General features: G+C 38.2%; 1 protein-coding gene across 1 annotated transcript; it reads left to right on the forward strand.

Annotated features, from left to right (window-relative positions):
* The first annotated feature begins 15,318 nt into the window (after nucleotides 1-15,318).
* On the forward strand, nucleotides 15,319-17,287 carry LOC148028801 (uncharacterized). The gene is made up of 2 exons (XM_087687592.1): nucleotides 15,319-16,369; nucleotides 16,501-17,287. Exons 1-2 carry the CDS (start codon nucleotides 15,376-15,378, stop codon nucleotides 16,533-16,535), a joined length of 1,029 nt encoding a protein of 342 aa, XP_087543718.1. The 5' UTR covers nucleotides 15,319-15,375; the 3' UTR covers nucleotides 16,536-17,287.
* Nucleotides 17,288-18,502: the final 1,215 nt, after the last annotated feature.

Here is an 18,502-nt window from a genome sequence, read left to right on the forward strand (position 1 = left end):
TAGATACATCAGTGTCCATATGTGGCCAATAAAAATCTTCAGTCAATGTACGCAAAGTAGATATAATACCTCTATGACCTTGATATGGAGGACAATGAATCTCATGCAAAACAAATGATCTAAATGGAACTGTCACACACAATCTTTTTTCATAAAACATGAATCTATTATTGTAAGACAGTGAATCAATAGGAATCCAATTATTTGCAACTAATTTATTCCAATCAGCTTGAAAAGTAAGATCCTGATGATAAGTATCTTTTATAGGGATAAGGGAATCAAATGATATCACATAAATATTATGAATTGTCAGTCTTCTACTTAAAGCGTCGCCTACAACATTCTCTTTTCTGGGTTGATATTGTATAAGGGGATGAAAACTTTGAATGAAAGTTTCCCATTTAATATGTATGTCAAATATTTGGGGTTGACTAAGGAGATGTCTAATGCTTTGTTGGTCAGTTTTGATCATAAATTCAGATCCCATTAAATAATGTTTCCATTGACGTAAGGCTTGTACTATAGCTAGCAATTCTTTATCATAGGTAGAGTATTTAGGTTCGGATGGTTTCAGTTTACAGCTAGAGTAGGCTATGGGATGATTATCTTGCATAAGGACGGCTCCTATTCCAGATCCACTAGCATCAGTAACTACTAAAAAGAATGGTCTATTGAAATCAGATAGTTGTAATACAGGAGCATGGGTTAATGCATGTTTCCATAAATCAAAAGATTTTTGTTGATTGTCACACCAGTTATACACAATACCCTTCTTTAAAAGTTTTGTCAAAGGTAAAGCAAGTAATGAGAAATTTCGCAGAAACTTTCTGTAAAAACTAGCAAGACCTAGAAAAGAACGTAACTCATGCACATTTTTGGGTATGGGCCAATTTGAAATTGCTTCTATTTTTTTAGGGTCAACTTTTATACCTTCTGATGAAATAATATGTCCTAGATATTCAATTTTTGTTTGGAAGAATTCACTCTTTTCTGGATTAGCATACAATTGATTACCTTTTAACAATTTAAAAACTAAATACAAATATTCATAATGCTCATTCTCATTTTTACTGAATACGAATATATCATCAAAGAATACTATACTACAATGCTGATATTTCAGAAATATGCGATTCATCATGCGACTAAATGTGGCTGGTGCATTAGTTAGACTGAAAGGCATCACTAGAAATTCATAGTGTCCAAATTGTGTTCTAAATGCAGTTTTGAATATATCAGATTTATCCAATCTTACTTGACGATAACCAGATTTAAGATCTATCTTACTGAATATGGCAGATCCTTGTAGTTTATCCATAAGATCATCTACCCTAGGAATTGGATATTTATTCTTAACAGTAATTTTATTTAGGGCACGATAATCGATGCACATGCGATAAGTATTATTATTATTCTTTACTAATAAAATAGGTGCACCAAATGGAGAACTACTAGGTCTAATTAATCCTCTGTTAAGCAATTTCTCTATTCGATTTTGAATTTATTTCTGTTCAATTTGGTTATGCCTATATGGTGTTTTACAGGGTGGTTGTGTACCAGGAATTAAATCTATTTTGTGATCTTCAGGACGTGAAGGTGGTAGTCCAGGTGGTAAATCATCAACAAAACAATGTTGAAATTGGGCAAGAAATTGTGTATGCCTAGGATGCATTTGTGTTTCTTTAGCTTGAAGTTCATTTACCCATATTAAATAAGATTTGGTACTTTTACATAATACATGTTTAGCCTGAGTATGAGTAAGCAGTGGAAAATTATTGGAAGCATGCATACCATGCAATGTGATTTGTTTTTCTTGACAATAAATTTTAATTGAATGCGTAGAATAATCTATGTTAGGATTATACTGATGATGCCAAGGCATTCCTAAGATAATATCACTAGACTGCAAAGGTACAACTAGGAAATTTCTTCGTTCAGTATATTCACCAATTTTAATTTCTAAGTTATATACTTCTTGTGTTCCATTATATCTTGTACCTAGGAATGCAGCTTTAATGCGATAATTTGTAGAAACAGTTTGTAAATTCAATTCTTTCACTAACTTTGCAGAAATAAAATCATGTGTGCTACCATCATCATGCAAAATAGTCTTTTCTTTACCATGCACAAAACATTTCATTGTCAACAAAGAATGGAGATTTGGCATACCTGGAAAAGTATCCGAAGTAGTACCAATATCGTCATCATCTTCCGTAAAGTCAGGCATTTCCTCACATTCTTCATCTTCCATTGCTCCAAGATAATTGATATGGACAGGTGTCTTTTTGGTTTGGCAATTGGCTGGTAGATGTCCACGTTGATGGCATTTGTAACAAACTATGGGTTTGGCTTTAGATACATTGTTGGTAATGGCAGGAATTTTAGGAATGTTGGGATTTGGCTATGAGGATGGCTTAGGGTTTGGATTGATATTTGATGGCAAAGCAGGTGGTCGTGTCCAAGACTTACGGAATGAAGATGGAAGAAAACGACTTTGATTGAATCTTCAAAAATTTGAATTGAATTGTTTGGAACCATAGTTACCATTAGTTTGAAATTGTTGTGGTCACTTGTGTCTTCCGCGAATCTTGTCTTTTGTGTCATGAGCCAAGGAAATTGCATCTTCAAGGGTTGTTGGCTTGAACATATTGACTTCAGCATAATAATGTCCAAGTAGGCCATCTTGTGTTTGTGAGTCGCTTTAGGTACATCTTCGAGCATGCGGAGTTGTAGTAGGGCATTCCAAAAACGTTCAGTGTATTGGGAAATAGGTTCGCGATCTCTTTGCTATAGAAGATCCCATTGCTTTATGGCTTTTTCATGGAATTGAGGAGGAAGGAAATTCTGCAAAAACTTCTTTTGGAAAGTCTCCCATGTAGTGGGACAATCAATGCTCTTGCGGACCACAGTCCACCATAAGGATACTCAATCAACTAAATGGTTAGTGAAACATTTAATTTTGTCTTTCTCAGCATATGTCTCTTCATGGAAGTAATCATCAAATTGACTGATAAATGCAAGTACAGTCTTTCCATCTCGAGATCCATTGAAAGTACGAAATTTGAAGTTTCCTTTACTTATCTTTGTCTCTTTGCGGATGGATTGGGCTTCGAGTTTCGCATCAATGGTACGTCGTATAAGATCTTCGGGTTGCGGTCCATCTTTGTCGGTGATAGATCATTGCAGATTGGCCAATTGAACTTGCAAAGCTTGTCGGGCTCTTCGTTCTTCTTCGAGCTGCATCATAATCAAATCCAACTTTTGCTCCATCGTTGGTTCAGGTAAATCATCTTCAGTCATAAAATCATCCATGTTTGTATCGGTCATCCTGTAAAATCCAAAAGACCTCACACTCTTGAAATCTTATTAGCGGGATGAGCGTAGCTCAAAGACAGGTATACAAGGCTTGTAAATTTTTGTTTGGCTTTTATGGTCTTTCTCTTTTACGATTGCGGTATTCATTGTCTTTATAGAAATGGCGTATAATCTTTGTATGACCTGCATATGACCTTCTGCGTTTGCTGAAACTGGTTCAGCAAGTCTACGAGTATGAACAGAGTCTACCAGAGAGCAATAGACTAGTTCGTAGGCTTCTACATGTGAACTGCCCCTGTGAGAGTGGTTGGAGTAAGTCTTTATTGACTTCTGTGACTTGCAGAATTTAGTAGACTTGGAAGACTTAGATGATTTAGGAGATTTAAGCTTAATATTGCCTGCGTGATTTTCGTGTATCTAAGTGCATCCTTGACGGATTCGACGGCGGTGAGAAGATGCTGACACCGCAGACGAAATTTTCGTGGGGCTAAGCTTTTATTAATAAGCTTATTACTAAGCTTACTAAGCTTTAAGATAAATCTTTTAAACTTTTGAGCTATGGAAGCTTACTGTTAGTTTGTTTCAAAACGACTTGAAGAAGGAGATGTCTATGTGGTCCTCCGCCTCCACAGGCTGGTCCTTCGCAATCAGAGAGTGCAGAAGGGGGTTCTTGACTACCAGGAACATGCTGGTATCGACCGTTCGTGATCGTTCCAGGAACTCCGTCTTCGCGCAAGATGGTAAGCAATTGGAAGCTCTCGATCGCAGCTTCGCTCTGATACCACTGCTGCACAGATCGGATGCCGTAAGCGCACATAGTGAGCACCAGAAGGTCCCCAAGAACAAAAGAACTCTACTTTTTGCACACAAATCAATGTAGAAAGCTTCCACGACATGAACAAGAGACCAATTGGGTGTAATCTCCCCCCACGCATTGTGTGAGCGCTTCACAAAGCATGTATTTCATATATTAATCATCTTTAAGCTCAAATAATAGCCCAAATTACAAAATAGTACGCTTTAGCTTTTGAGTTTGCTTTTGTACCAAATAGAATTAAAGCTAATGGGCGCCCAAGAAGTCAGGCGTACCCAAATACAATGTCCAAATACAAATATCTAAATGGTGGGCCCATGTGCATACAAAAAAAATAAATAAATATCAAGCACTTTGATAAATAAGCGCGACAAAATATAGGTGCCATGCCTAAGGTATGCACCCATCAAAATATTGATGATAACTTTGAATACATGCTATCCTCCAATGCTTTCCACTGCCACCGCTGCTTGCTCTACACATCAACTAAAGCATTCACAATCGTTAGTAAAATAACACAATTAAATCGACAAAAGTGAATACCTAGCAGTCTTCAACTACATAAATAATTTGGTTAGAAATCAATCCTAACCTTAATTTATCACGAGTGCGCACTCTAAACTCATAAACGTTTATTAATTTAAATATGTATTTTGCGGAATCACCCACTATGGAATCACTCATGTACACATTAAATTAACAAAATGCCTGAAAAGGATAGGCGTCCCCATCGACTTCTCGCACAAAGAATCCACTTTGTGTATGAGCCTTGGTAATAAAATCTTACGGAATCCTTTCTTAAGTGACAAAATCCTTGCTTAGGCGACGGAGAACAATCCTTGCTTACGTGACAAAATCTAGTGTGCACAAGTCGCAAAAGTTGTCGCTTCTTGTAGTCGCTTAAGCAACATCTATAATTTCCATGTTGCTTAAAAGACGATTACATCTCTTAAGTGACGAAAGTTGTCATCGCTTAAGCAATGCACGATTATTATAATCCCTCACTTAGTGCCCCCGTGTGGCTAGTAGTGAATAGCCCATGGACAGGAGAAGAAACCCAAAGATATTGCTCTTGCAGTAGTATGGAAAAAGAGTGATGACAAAGCCCAAGCAATCAGACACATGTGATACATCTCATGCCAGTTGGGAACAGTTGGCACACAGTTTGGTGCCCAATCTAAATCTTCAAAATATGGATTATTGATTGAGTTTTTCAGGTTGGATATGAAGGCTAATATACATCCCTTGCAACTCACCTTAGTTATATGAAAAGTCTCTTATCTAAAAATGGAAGAAGACATATGCATTGAAGTTTTGCTCAAGAGTCTTCCTTCTGAATTTGGTAATGTCTCCACCACACAAATTAATCTACAAATCCAAAGCTGGTAGACATCAAAGCATCACTCCTTGAAGAGAAAAGCCTCAAAGGTAAATAAGAAGAAAGCACTTCAAAGGAAGAATGACTACTTTATGTCAACAACAAGTATAAAGGAAAGAATTTAGAAATTGTTTGTGACTTCTACAAAAGAACTAGCCAAATTGAAAAAAAATTCATGCCAAGAAAAGATCACAAAAGGCCTACCTTCCAACTATCAAAGAAGGAGAAGACCGTGAAGAAGAAGATACTCAAGAGCAAAAGGACAAGCCTCATCAGTCCTTCCATTCCCACTATTCAGGCTGACTATTTTACGCCTTGTATGTGCTTGAATTAATGCTCCAATCATAAGCCCTGTAATCCTCATGCAGCTTGTGCACTAAAGCCTAAGCACACTTAGTGTGGCTTTATGATAGCCTCTAGTAGCTGTATATGGTTGGTTTTTCTATGTATACACTTAGCAGGGTTCTATTCATGATAGCCTCTGTATACTCACTGCTTTTATGGTTGTGATTGAGGAGGGGTGTTGGCAATTATGCAATCACACTCCCATGATAGCCTCTTTGTACGGAACAATAAGGCAAGGAACATGCAACAGCCTAGAAGAACTGCCATGTATCCCATAAGCATAGTGAGAAAATGTAGTACTATCCTCGAACTATAAAGTAATGTACTTGACAATCATTTGAATGCAATGCTATTGTACTTTTCACTTTTAGTCTTATCCATGTCTACTCAAGATTGTGTTTATGAGTCCAAGTTAATTAATCTTAGAACCTAATTCACTTGAGTAGTACTCTAAGTCATCATGTTTCTTGTATATGAGTTCCAACTAACATAGCTAAACCTTGCTCAAGGATCTGTGTTTCTCAACATTCTCCACAGAGTTTCATACAATTAAGTGATATTTCTCCTCTTATTTCTTTTTCTTGGCTTGCCTTTTCAATTTTTCTTTTTTAGTCTCCTCCATATCAGTTTCCAATGCATCTTCTTCTTTTGATGGAGTCTTTTGTTCTTCACCCTATTGCTTGGTGGTGTCATTTTTCTTTTCCCCTTTTGTAGAGCTTTTCTCCTTGTTCTTCTCCTAGTCATTTTTCTATGGCTCTTCCTTGTTCATGGCCTTCTCTTCCTTCTACTTTCTAATGGCTTCTAGCTCTGCTTGCTATGCATCTTCCGCTCTTTTTCGCCTCTCTTCTTTGGTCTACTTTTCCCTCGGTTTTGTATCCTTTGTTTCTTTATGTTGAGTGTGGTTTGGGACCCTTCTTCTTCTTGTTTTTTCTCCCAGTGTCGTTGATCATTAGATCTCGTCTTGCTTATCATGTCTTATACTGAGGATGTGGCTATATCCTCTTGGGCACCTATTATCACCTCTCTTGGTGTGTTGGGATCATTCAATGCTTCTATAATGATAGCCATTAGTACCCCTCCATATGCAACCATGGTTTCTCTCCTAGTGGATTTTCCCCTGGTAGGCTTCCGACTTCTCACTGTGACCTCTTCAGACCCCATGAGCTCACTAAGTAGTGTGGATGCTGCATGAATGGTGCTCCTTATGTATGCATTCAAGTCCACATATTTCAAATCTCTTGTGACCAAATCTTCAAACATGTTAAGGTGGATCCTATTCATCATAGCATTGTGGTGAGCACTTGAGAACAATGTGTGGATGAACTTGGCATGTAGCTACAAAGCATCGTCAAGGATTGCCTCAAACTTGATGCCATCATTGTCCATTTGCAATTTTGTGAAATTAAACTAGGCCACAACATCTGTCTTTGCCTTTGGTTTGTAGGGGCATTGTTGTATACAACCTAGGACTAGATACACCAATCCTATTGAGAGTGGAATCTTTACGTTCTATAGTCCTTTAGGCATCTTCATTATGATTGTCCTAGTCCTTTTGTTTCCATCATAATTTGTTAGGAATTTGGTGCATTTTGGGTGATTAACTCTACCCCAAATTTTCTCCACATACTTACCCAAGGAACACAGTTTTGCCAATTCTTTGGCTTTCTATTCATCGTCTACCACTTGTCTAAGGTTCTGTATATGTTTGTACCTTGGATCTCCATTTCTTAAGATGTCAACATGCATGTTGTATTTTTCTTACTTTGCATCTATAAGGGGATTTGCGGCTTCTTGTATCTCTCATGGATAACCTTCTCATCGACTCCTACAACTTTTTGTATTTTGTGAAAAAAAAATTTGCAATGAGAGGAAGGTTTGAACTATTATATGAGCTTATACCCTTTGCTTGTTCAAAAATTAAGTGTTGCTTTCCTTATTACAAAAATTGCTAATAGTAATATGAAATAATTGACTTTTAACACTTGGTGAACACTTTTGAATACTTGATAACATTTGATGAACACTCCCTCCCCTCCTTGGAGAGTTAGTAATGATTCCTAGCTTGTAGGGGGTGAGTGGGGGAAGAATTGGGGTGACACAAGGATCAATACATGTTATTATGGAGTGACAAAAAATATAAAAATAAAGAGAAAAATCAAAGAATGAAATCTGTACATGCTGATTGATAGAGATGCACACAAGAGTGGAGTTTAAGGAGATGGGATTGACCTTTTTGCAAAAATCAATCATAAAAATGAGGATTGTATTCCATGGTGGCATAATGGTCCACATCAGTTGGTCTGATGCCCACATGTTATATAAGTGAGAACATCTGTGAGGAAATCTCCCATGTTTAAGTAGCTAGCAATATGTAGCCCCTCCTCACATATAGTACTCTATCCAAATACGAATGTAGTAGCATATGATCTTCCAAAGGGGTCTTTCGGGTGATGGCTAGCACCCAAGAGGAATTGGGTGCAGTGTAAGTGGGGTCATATGTAGTGGTCTTGATCGCTCATCATTATTTCATGTTAGTCATTATATTTGACAAGCAAGTCATTTCCAGTGTGCATGCAAAGTGAACCACTTATGAAAGAATGCATGTTCTAATGTGGATAGCTTCTCTAGGTCTACTATTTTTATTTTTGAGGCTTCTACGTGGCTACTTTTAAAAGATGTGATTAATCGATTGTGTATGGCTTGCTATTTGCTAATTTGTATAGTATGAGTTCTTTGGCAAAGAGGTGTGCTTGGTGAAGATGAATTTTTACTCTTCCCAAGAGCAAGGGAGACCTCTTACTGCTGTCACAATGTCTTCATCTAACAAACCTAGTCCAAGTGGTCATAACTATGAACGAATAGGGTGAATGTATTGTCAAGCTCATAAATGTTGTCGGCTATATTGTTTTCCATATCCGCAGCCATGTGTACTATGAGTTTCACTATGCAAGGTTTGAAGTATGTGGGCAATAACTTAGCCCAGGAGGTTTTGGGCTAGCATGACTCACCGATAATATGCTTATACCTAGCCTCATTGGAGGATTTTCCTAATTTTCATTCAATGAGATCTACCCACATGAATGCATTGCCATGTGGCAAGAAAATACAAATGACAGCATTGTCAAGATGATCATAATCCACCAAATTTTTATGAGTTTGTTGTCGAGGAATCACGTGAGCTCTATTAATTAATGTGGGAAATATATACATGTTATATGTGCCTCACACATGTAAGAACTAACCTCAAGAATCCATCATTGCTACCATGTGCACATACATGATGATAATTGTCAAGGGTAGCTAACATGGATTTTGTAGGTTGCCATGTTGTGCAAGGTTGGGAATTGGTCTTTAGCAAGTGTGTTTCAACCTAAGGCATGTTAAAGATGCGGGATCTAGAGCATGGCAGAGGCGGAAGCTATGGAGGATGGAAGATGAAGATACTACTCATGTTGACATTGACAAAGAAGACAACTGTTACACAAGTGAATTAGGTTTCAAGATTGAGACTTGAACTCATAAACACAATCTTGTGTAGGACTGACAATGACACAGGGACTTGACAGAAAGAGACAAGTACTATTGCATTATCATCATATGAAAGTGATAGTCAAGTACATCATTATATAGGATTGCTTGGTAGCACACTACATCACTATGCCTATGGGATCTGTTTCTCTTCCTAGAATGAACTGCATATTCCTAGCCTAGTTGTTCCATACAAAGGGGCATACATAGGGTGTGATTGGCAGATTCTCAACACCCCTCCTCAATCACAACCTGAAAGTACAAAGTGTGTAGAGGCTTTAGTGAGAGCAGCACCTACAAAGTGTGGGCATACCACAAACATGGCAAAACACCAGAGGTTGTCGCAGAAAAAGCTAAGTGTGGGTACCATAAACATGGTGGACATCCAGAGGCTGTAACAGGGGCCTCACAAAGTGTACAGAGGCTGTAGTACAAGGCTACATGAGGAGTTTTTACAAGCTTATGAAAGGAACATTAAGGCAGGTACAATGCTTTTAAAAACAGAAAATGAGAGACAAGGACCGATAGGCCCTTGTGGTCTTTTTCAGCATATGCTATTTCTTTGTCAGCATCATGGAAAATCTTCTTATCTTTCTTCTTTTCTTCATGATCTTGTTGGCCTGCTCCTTTATTGACTTTGCTTGCAGCATTTTTGAGTTTTCTCTTCCAATTGTCCCCCTCAAGCAAAGTGGTAGACATGTCTTCAGAATCTTCAAATGGATTCATTGATTTCTCTTTGGTGTAGGTAGCTCCATTTCCTTTTGCAGGTAGAGTAAGAACATCTTCTATGTCATGTAAATAAGCAACACAAGTCATGTTACTCTTCATGAAGTGTATCCACATAGAAATCTTCCTGATTGTCATTGATATGACCAAGAATCAGCTTCAAATCTGAGATAAATCAGTAAGAGTGTTGTACTTAAGTGTATCAAAGGATACAAGAAGAATAGTGTCAAATAACACTTGATAAGTATCAATAGATACTGTTCTTGATGAGCCTGATGTTGATGCTCGATCTTCTTGAACCTTCTTCTTGTTGATTTTGAAGTTTTGATTTATTGCTGAAGACTGAGTTTTGGAGTAGATCAGAGTAGCAAAACCTTCAGTTGAGTGAGAAGAGTGAGAAGTATGAGTTGGAAGAGGAGCTTGATGTGGTTGTTGCTTGAGCTGCTTGATTTCTTCAACTCTTTTAAATCTTCCAAGCACAAATCTCCCCTCCTTGATGTGATTTCATGAGTAATCCTTGTTAGAATCTTCGGTGTTTAGTCAGATCTGAGTGGCAAGAGCTTTGTTTGAGTCCTGAGGAGAGAGAGATTGATGAATTTTTTAGCTTGAAGCTCAAAGCTATGGCTGCTTGAATTTAGGGTTCCTAGATCCGACTGTTCTTTTCACTGTAGCAGCACGTAGGAGTAAAATTTTTAAGAGCCCTCTTAGCTAGAGTTGGCCCCCTATATGGCCTAATAAAGCCCCATAAAAGCCCCTTCAATGGCTACCCCTATGCTGAGCTACAGCAGGTCGTTTAGGCAGCTGCGAAAAACTGCGCCAGTTTGGGGAGATCAGCAATGGCAAGCCGTATGGCACACAATGTTGACGTTTTTCATGCTGGGAAGTTGCGCCTAGAAATGTAGAGGATATTCTTAGAAGAAAGTGTGAGGAGATAAGGACTGTAGAGGAAGATATGGAGGCTCCAAGTATTGCAGGTCCAATTTGGCTATGGCAGACACAGGGCGGAGATTGAGAAAATTGTCAATGCTGAGCTCCAAGGTGTGCATTGCTTAGGTGTGAGGTGCCAGGGAGGAGCTCTGGAAGTAGAGGAACATTTTACTAGAAGGAATTGCAGTGAGATATGACTTGTGGATAGAGATCCAAGAGCTTCAAGCTGATAGGGTGATGTTGGCTATGGCTGCCATGGAAGCTCAAGTGAAGGTAGAGTTGAGAGATGAAGTCATGGGCTGGAACTGTGGTGACCAGAGTTGAAGAGGGACTGAGAGAGAGAAGAAAAGAGCTAAGCCATGCTCAGTTGAGCTCTGATACCATGTTAAAGATGCGGGATCTAGAGCATGGCAGAGGCGGAAGCTATGGAGGATGGAAGATGAAGATACTACTCATGTTGACATTGACAAAGAAGACAACTGTTATACAAGTGAATTAGGTTTCAAGATTGAGACTTGAACTCATAAACACAATCTTGTGTAGGACTGACAATGACACAGGGACTTGACAGAAAGAGACAAGTACTATTGCATTATCATCATATGAAAGTGATAGTCAAGTACATCATTATATAGGATTGCTTGGTAGCACACTACATCACTATGCCTATGGGATCTGTCTCTCTTTCTAGAATGAACTGCATCTTCCTAGCCTAGTTGTTCCATACAAAGGGGCAAAGGAGCTCAATGTGAGCTTCCCTTTCTATAGCTCTTGCATGATTTCCTATTAATTCATAGTTCCATTAAGCTCATAATCTTATTTTCTTTGACGTAGCCCTCTAGATAGCCACAACCAAAAATGGACTTGAGTAGGACATGTATTTGTTCATGTGTAAATAATATCTTGTAAGAGACAAGTACACAATCAAAATATCACAAGCCTTCACAATCAGATAATAGTTTCTCTAAGTTTAAGTTGTTATCCACCCTGTTCACTTTCTATCTCCAACTCTTGCCCCTCACCAACATATAATAAGCTCTCTTCTACCCATTTCTCCTTATTCTTAACCATTTTCCTACATGATGCAACCACCTTTTACCACACGTGAACCCAATCACACAAGCCCAAATTAACAACTCCTTCAGGTTCCCAATCGACATAGAATCCTAAGCATGAGAGATCCTCATATTATCTCCTAAGCTCCCTTCACAATCGCGTATAGGAATTAAGCTCTAGCGAGAGAGGGACATATATATATATATATATATATGGGTGATTGAACAAGGCATTCACATGGGGATGCCTTTTAAATAATTAACATTGGGAAAAGAGAGAGAGGAACTAGGGAGTGAATTGGAAATAACTTAAGCACTAACTATGAATATGTTAATTTCAAATATATTATTATGAACACTTCGCATTGAAGTTTTTAATTAGATTTAGTCACTTTCATCTGCTATTAAAATGTGGATGATATCAAAAAATGAAATTGCATACTATTGTCATTCATCACTTTCGAAAAAGTGTGATTTCCACTATCTCTATTTTGGCATCCTATCACATGTACCTCGAACTTCAATGATAACTAGGGTACTAAAAAGATGTACATCTCACCAAGTTAGCTTTGATTGATATCATGTATATCTAATGCTAATTAGACTTTTCAATGAGAGAGCATGTACCTGGAACTTCAATGATAGCTAGGGTACTAAAAAGATGTACATCTCACCAAATTAGCTTTGATTGATATCATGTATATCTAATGCTAATTAGACTTTTCAATGAGAGAGCATGTGCATAGAGCCTATTACAGGTTCAATTGACCTCTAATAATAATGGGTCAACTTTTATAAGAGAATTGAAATAATTTAAGGCTAGGACATCTCAAAACTAAAAAAATAGGCTTGTATAAGGGTGGCCAAAAAGTGTAGTTAGCAAAACACAATGGATCCATTGCTGCTTATTAAGGAGGGAGGGAGGATGACGATGATCATGATGATCATGATGACAACAATGACATGAGAGAGAGAGAGAGAGAGAGAGAGAGAGAGAGTGTGTGTGTGTGTGTGTGTGTGTGTGTGTTCATTGAGAGGGTAATGGGACAAAAATCTAAGAAAACTTGAATAAGTTAAAAAATGTATATGCTAGCTAGGCCCTTTGAAAAGTAAAGGACATGGCCTTGCAAGTGTAGGTCAAAAAATGCAGTTAGCAAAGCACCATGGTTCCTTTACTCATCTAGAAAGAGGGAAAGTGGGATATGTATGATGATTATGAATATGACAAATATGACAATAAAAGAGAGGGAACGTGTGAAACATGTGCATCCCATCCAAGCCTTCAAATATTAGCATATATTGTCATGTTGTTGTTAATATTATAAACAATCATTATTGTTTCATTAATGTTCAAATGTTCCTATTCTCCATGTATCATTCTAGATAAACTATTAATATCACTCTATTTTTCAAGTCTTGTATATGGATCCTTTAAAGTTTTCTTTGATAGAAAACAATACTTAACCAAACATTTTCTTGCTTTATACATAAACTTTCTTTCAACATCTATAGCTAGTACTTTTTCAATTGTTATTATTTAGAATCAAGCTCGTAGTTTGTTCAAGATAATAAGATCAACATGTGCACCATATGCTAACTAAAAATAAGATACTAATCATTTTCAAGATGTTCATAGTGTTCATAAGATAATCAAAATCTAAATGTTCTCTAGTTTTAGAGGAAAATATTGACACACCACTTATTTTTAAGTAGGCATATTTTAGTTGCACAAGCCAACTAGAACCATCACATTTATTGAATGACAGAATAATTTGTTTGTGTCTTGATACCATGCAACTTTTCATGTGTAGGCTAAAATCGGAAATTGATTTTGACATTGGTTGCCAATTTTGGTTTCTCACGTGTGTTCCTATCAGTGCTTCAAAAGACTTCATTTTCCTTTAGTTTTGTAGTTCTTTTACCTTTTTTCGTTTTGACAAGATAAACTAATGTTTAAACGTTATTGTGTGGGTACATCGACCGCAATAATTGAAGAGAGAGAATCAAAACGAAAGCTAACATGATTTCTTCATCATCACTCGAATTTAGTGCTTGTGACTCCACTTGAAGATGATTACCAAATTGATACACCATTTGTAGGTTGTTTTGCAAACACCAAATGGCTTTCAAGTTGGGTTTTCGTGAACAAACTCATGCGATTTGTATTCAAAATCATCCTAAAATGGTTTCTAGTGAATCATGAGAACAATTCCCATATTTGTCAATTGATCACAAAGGAGCTATTCACGTGAGCTATTTTTTAGAAACCAATTTTCATGTTTTTAGTGGAAACTAGACACAATATTAGTGCACATGGGGTTTTTTCAAAGCAAAATTGGTTTTGGATTAGGAACATGGGTTGAATGGGAACTCACCTTGGAAACCAATCCATATTTGTGGGATGAAGAAATGAAAAATTAGCTCCTAATGGTGAAAGTGAGTTTGAATGGAAATGAGACTCATTATTGGGATGCATGCATCCTAAAATAGTACTTTTTAGAAAACAATATAAGGGAAAAGGGTAGTTTCAAACATTTTGATCCAACCAAATTGACCTCAAAACCAATTTTGATTTTCATGGAAGGTTTTGATTTTTAAAATAGAAAAGCGGCCTCTCAATTGGTGTTCAAATGAACAACTCCAAAGGGCTAGTAATAATTCTCCTCAACAAAAGTGTTCTTTAATCATCAAGAATGACTCTTGAGCCTTGTTCGTGTATGTATCTTGAACCTCTGTTTGACTAAGTATGAGGGTCTAGTTAAAGTTGAAACTATATGCCCATACTTAAATCTTTTAAAGTTGTAACTATATGCCCATGCTTAAATCTTTGAGCTGGGTGAGTGTACATTCCCAAATACTTTAAGGAGTTAAAGAACCTTAGTCTTAGTAATAAGTATTTTGACGTGGTAGCACATTGGCATTAAATTTTATTGGTAGTAGAGGTCCGAGGATAGGGTTTATTGTTTTGTGGAAGGCTGATAAATCTCTACGAACGCTAAGAGTAGTCGAGACTCGAAAGCACGGAAAAGTTGGTACAAAAGAATGGTGTCCTCAGTCCTGTAGCTGCTGTGCATGAGAGAGAGAGAGAGAGAGCGAGAGAGAGAGAGAGAGAGAAAGAGAAAGAGAGAGAGAGAGAGCACTCGCTGAGTATAATTGGTTTCTCTACCTGCGCATTAAGAGAGAGAGAGAGAGAGTGTGTGTGTGTGTGTGTGTGTGAGAGAGCGAGCTAGCCGAGTATAATTGGTGGGTGTGCGAGAGAGAGACAGAGACAGAGAGAGAGAGAGAGAATGGAGCAGCTTGAGGCTGGAGGAGATGGTGAGGCTAGCCGAGGCTTGCTGTGCAGCCGCCTGTTGCTGTTCGCTGTAGTCGCGACGGTCTGTGTGCGAGTGACGATTACTAACATGTATAACAGTAATAATGGTAACAACGAAGATGCAGGGCACGATAATTACGAAGCCGTGAAGCTTCGGGTCGCGCGTCGACCATGCGAGCTGTATCCGGGCCAAGAGCAGAGGCTGCTGCCGCTCCCCATGAGCGAAGACAAAGCCCTAGCCATGATGAGGCGCGCGGCGACGTGCATACAGACGCATCTCTACTCGCTCTCTTCGACTTCTTCTTCTTCTTCTTCTTCTCCTGATAATTCTTCTTCTCCTTCTTACCCTCGAAAGCCCGTGCCACGCGTCACCCTCTGCTTCGTCCACGCCCCCATGAGCGTCCCCTCCCTCGCCATCCGCCACCACATCCTCCTCAGCGCCCCCCGAATCTCTCACCTCCTCCTTCTCCGGGCCGCCATTAAATCTGAACACATTCATCGCCAACCCTTTCACAATATTATCCACCACGCCCACGCTACCCTCGCCCCTATTAAGCCTCATCACGACCTCGATAACATCACGGAGTCCCATATCCTCGCCCTCATCTACACTTCCATGGCACACGTCTGGCTGTGGGATGGCAATGGCGCCGCTCCTCCATGGCTCCTCACAGGCATGGCCGATTTCCTGACCATGGCTGCGGGATTAAACTCACTCAGCGATACCATTACAGATCTTAATATCCCGAATTTCACTCATGATATCGGCGGGTATCCTACACAGAGAACCTACTGGGCTGGAGGCTTCCTGCAATACTGCGAGGCTCTCATGCCTGGCTTTGTACCGGCCCTGAATGCGAAGCTCTCGACTGGATGGAACCAGAGCTTCTTTCATGACCTGTTGGGACAAAGCTTTGAGGACTTGTGGCTTACCTATACTAATAGTTCTTCACCAATTGACAAACAGAGTAAGGCCGCAACCCACTGATCACCTTATCTATTACCCATTTATCTGTTTATGCCTCTAACAATGGATACTACAGGATACTCTGCAGTTTCTATCAACATTATTTTTATTGTTTTTGTACGTTTGAGTCAGGTGCGGATAACCTACAACTATCCCAAATTGGTTGATATGCTGTACCACATCTTAAGCTCGAGGGTTCTGTAGTCAAGTAATTGGACATGATAATAATGAATTGAGCAAAGGCTAATTCTGTGGATTACGGTTTTCTTCTTCAAAGCATCTAGAAAGCCGTAGAGCTCTTCACACAGCTTCTAGCTAAAGAGCTTCAATCTTATTGCTAGATGGTTCTATATGACTAACCACTTGAAGCTTTGATTACTAATTATGATTTACAAAAAATCAATATTACTATGCCTACACCAGTAAATTTTGAACCTATATGAGTAACCATTTTTGTCCTCCTTTTTTCATTCATGCTTTCTAAAGCTTGGAGAAACTTACTTAATGTAATCTTCATTCTTAAAGCTCATGTATGGTCAACACTCTCTTTGTGAAATTCTTAGGAATGTATGGGTATATGCATGATAAGGTGGCACACTAGCACCAAGTTTTTGGGTATGAGGTAGTCACACTTGCTAGTTGATATTGCAAGTGATGGGTGCATAAATATTTTGCATGTAAGAACTAATTCATATATAATTTTTAATGTTGTCAATGACACAAAGAGTAGGCAACATAGGCAAACAAGAAAGGAGGGTTTGAGGAGGGTTTATTCTCAAAGAATGGTAGATGTCACTTGATTGACAAGCAAAAAACCCCAAGAAGCTATGGGGTTCAATCACTAAACTTATCACTTTCAGAAGATTCGATCCCTTCTCTATTGATGTGTCAACATCAAGCAAGCACACCAACTTTAGTGCAGAAGATGTATAGATGGTAGCCTCCACATGTAGCCTTTGATGGAAAAAGTGTATTTTGCATGGCAAAGGAGTAGGCCCATGAGGTCCACAACCTCAACAATACAAGCAGAGATCCCATGACTCTTATTGACGATGATTTTAGTGATGATTACTAGATGACCATCTTTGTTGAGATGCCCAAGAGAGGCAGCAAAGTGAAATGAAAGTCAGGATTTGTGGTTGTTACTAGTATAGTTAGTAGCTAATAGTGTAATTAATAGCTACAAGCACAGATGTATTGGTAGTTGTTAGTACAACTGGTAGCTCCTAGTTTTAGTATCACATTGATAGCTACAAGTACACATCTACTGGTTGATGTTAGTTTAAGTGATAGCTACCAAGTATTTAGCACTGTTACTATCATTCATAGCTACAAGTGTACCAGTTGTTGTCAGTTTAAGTGATAGTTACTAGGTAGCTACTAGTTATAGTGAAATTAATATTGCAAGTATACTAATAGCTATCAGTAAAACCACTAGAGCTACTTGGTAGCTACCAACCATACCAATAATTATATTGATTGCTAATAGTTATATTGAAATGGCCTATAGTTAGTAGCTCTTCTTTATATTGGTATCTACTAGGTAAGTATACTAAAATGACCTACAAGTAATAGCCACGTGGTAGCTACCAATCATATTGGTAGTTGGATTGGTAGCTACCGATTATAGTTCAATTGATAGCAACAAGTAAAAGTGTACTAGTAGCTATGAGTATGAGTAATAGCTACCATTTATAGTACAATTTATAGAAACAAATATAAGTATACTAATAGCGATCAATAAAACTAGTGGTCATGTCTAATAGCTACTAGTCATAGTACAATTGATAGCAACAAGTACAAGTATGCTGGTAGTTGCTACTAAAACTATTTGTTATGCTTGGCAGGTACCACTTATTGTATAGCTGATAGCAACAATAAGTATACTAGTAATGGCAATACAATTGGTAGCTACTTGGTAGTTATTGCTTACATTGTCAATACATTTAGTATTTATACAATCCGTACAACCAACAGTAGCCAGTATACTGCTAGCAAATTGTACATCTAGTATGTACTAGTATAAGTGGAAGCTATCAGTGGTACTAGGGTCTACCACAATACTAGGATTGTAGTGGTTGTAACTTGTTAATAGATTATTTGTAGAGTAATCAATGTTAAACATATTATCGCT

This window comes from Lygodium microphyllum, chromosome 11 (genome assembly GCF_053477565.2).
Source record: "Lygodium microphyllum isolate KBCC chromosome 11, Lygodium_microphyllum_v1.1.10, whole genome shotgun sequence".
NCBI lineage: Eukaryota > Viridiplantae > Streptophyta > Polypodiopsida > Schizaeales > Lygodiaceae > Lygodium > Lygodium microphyllum.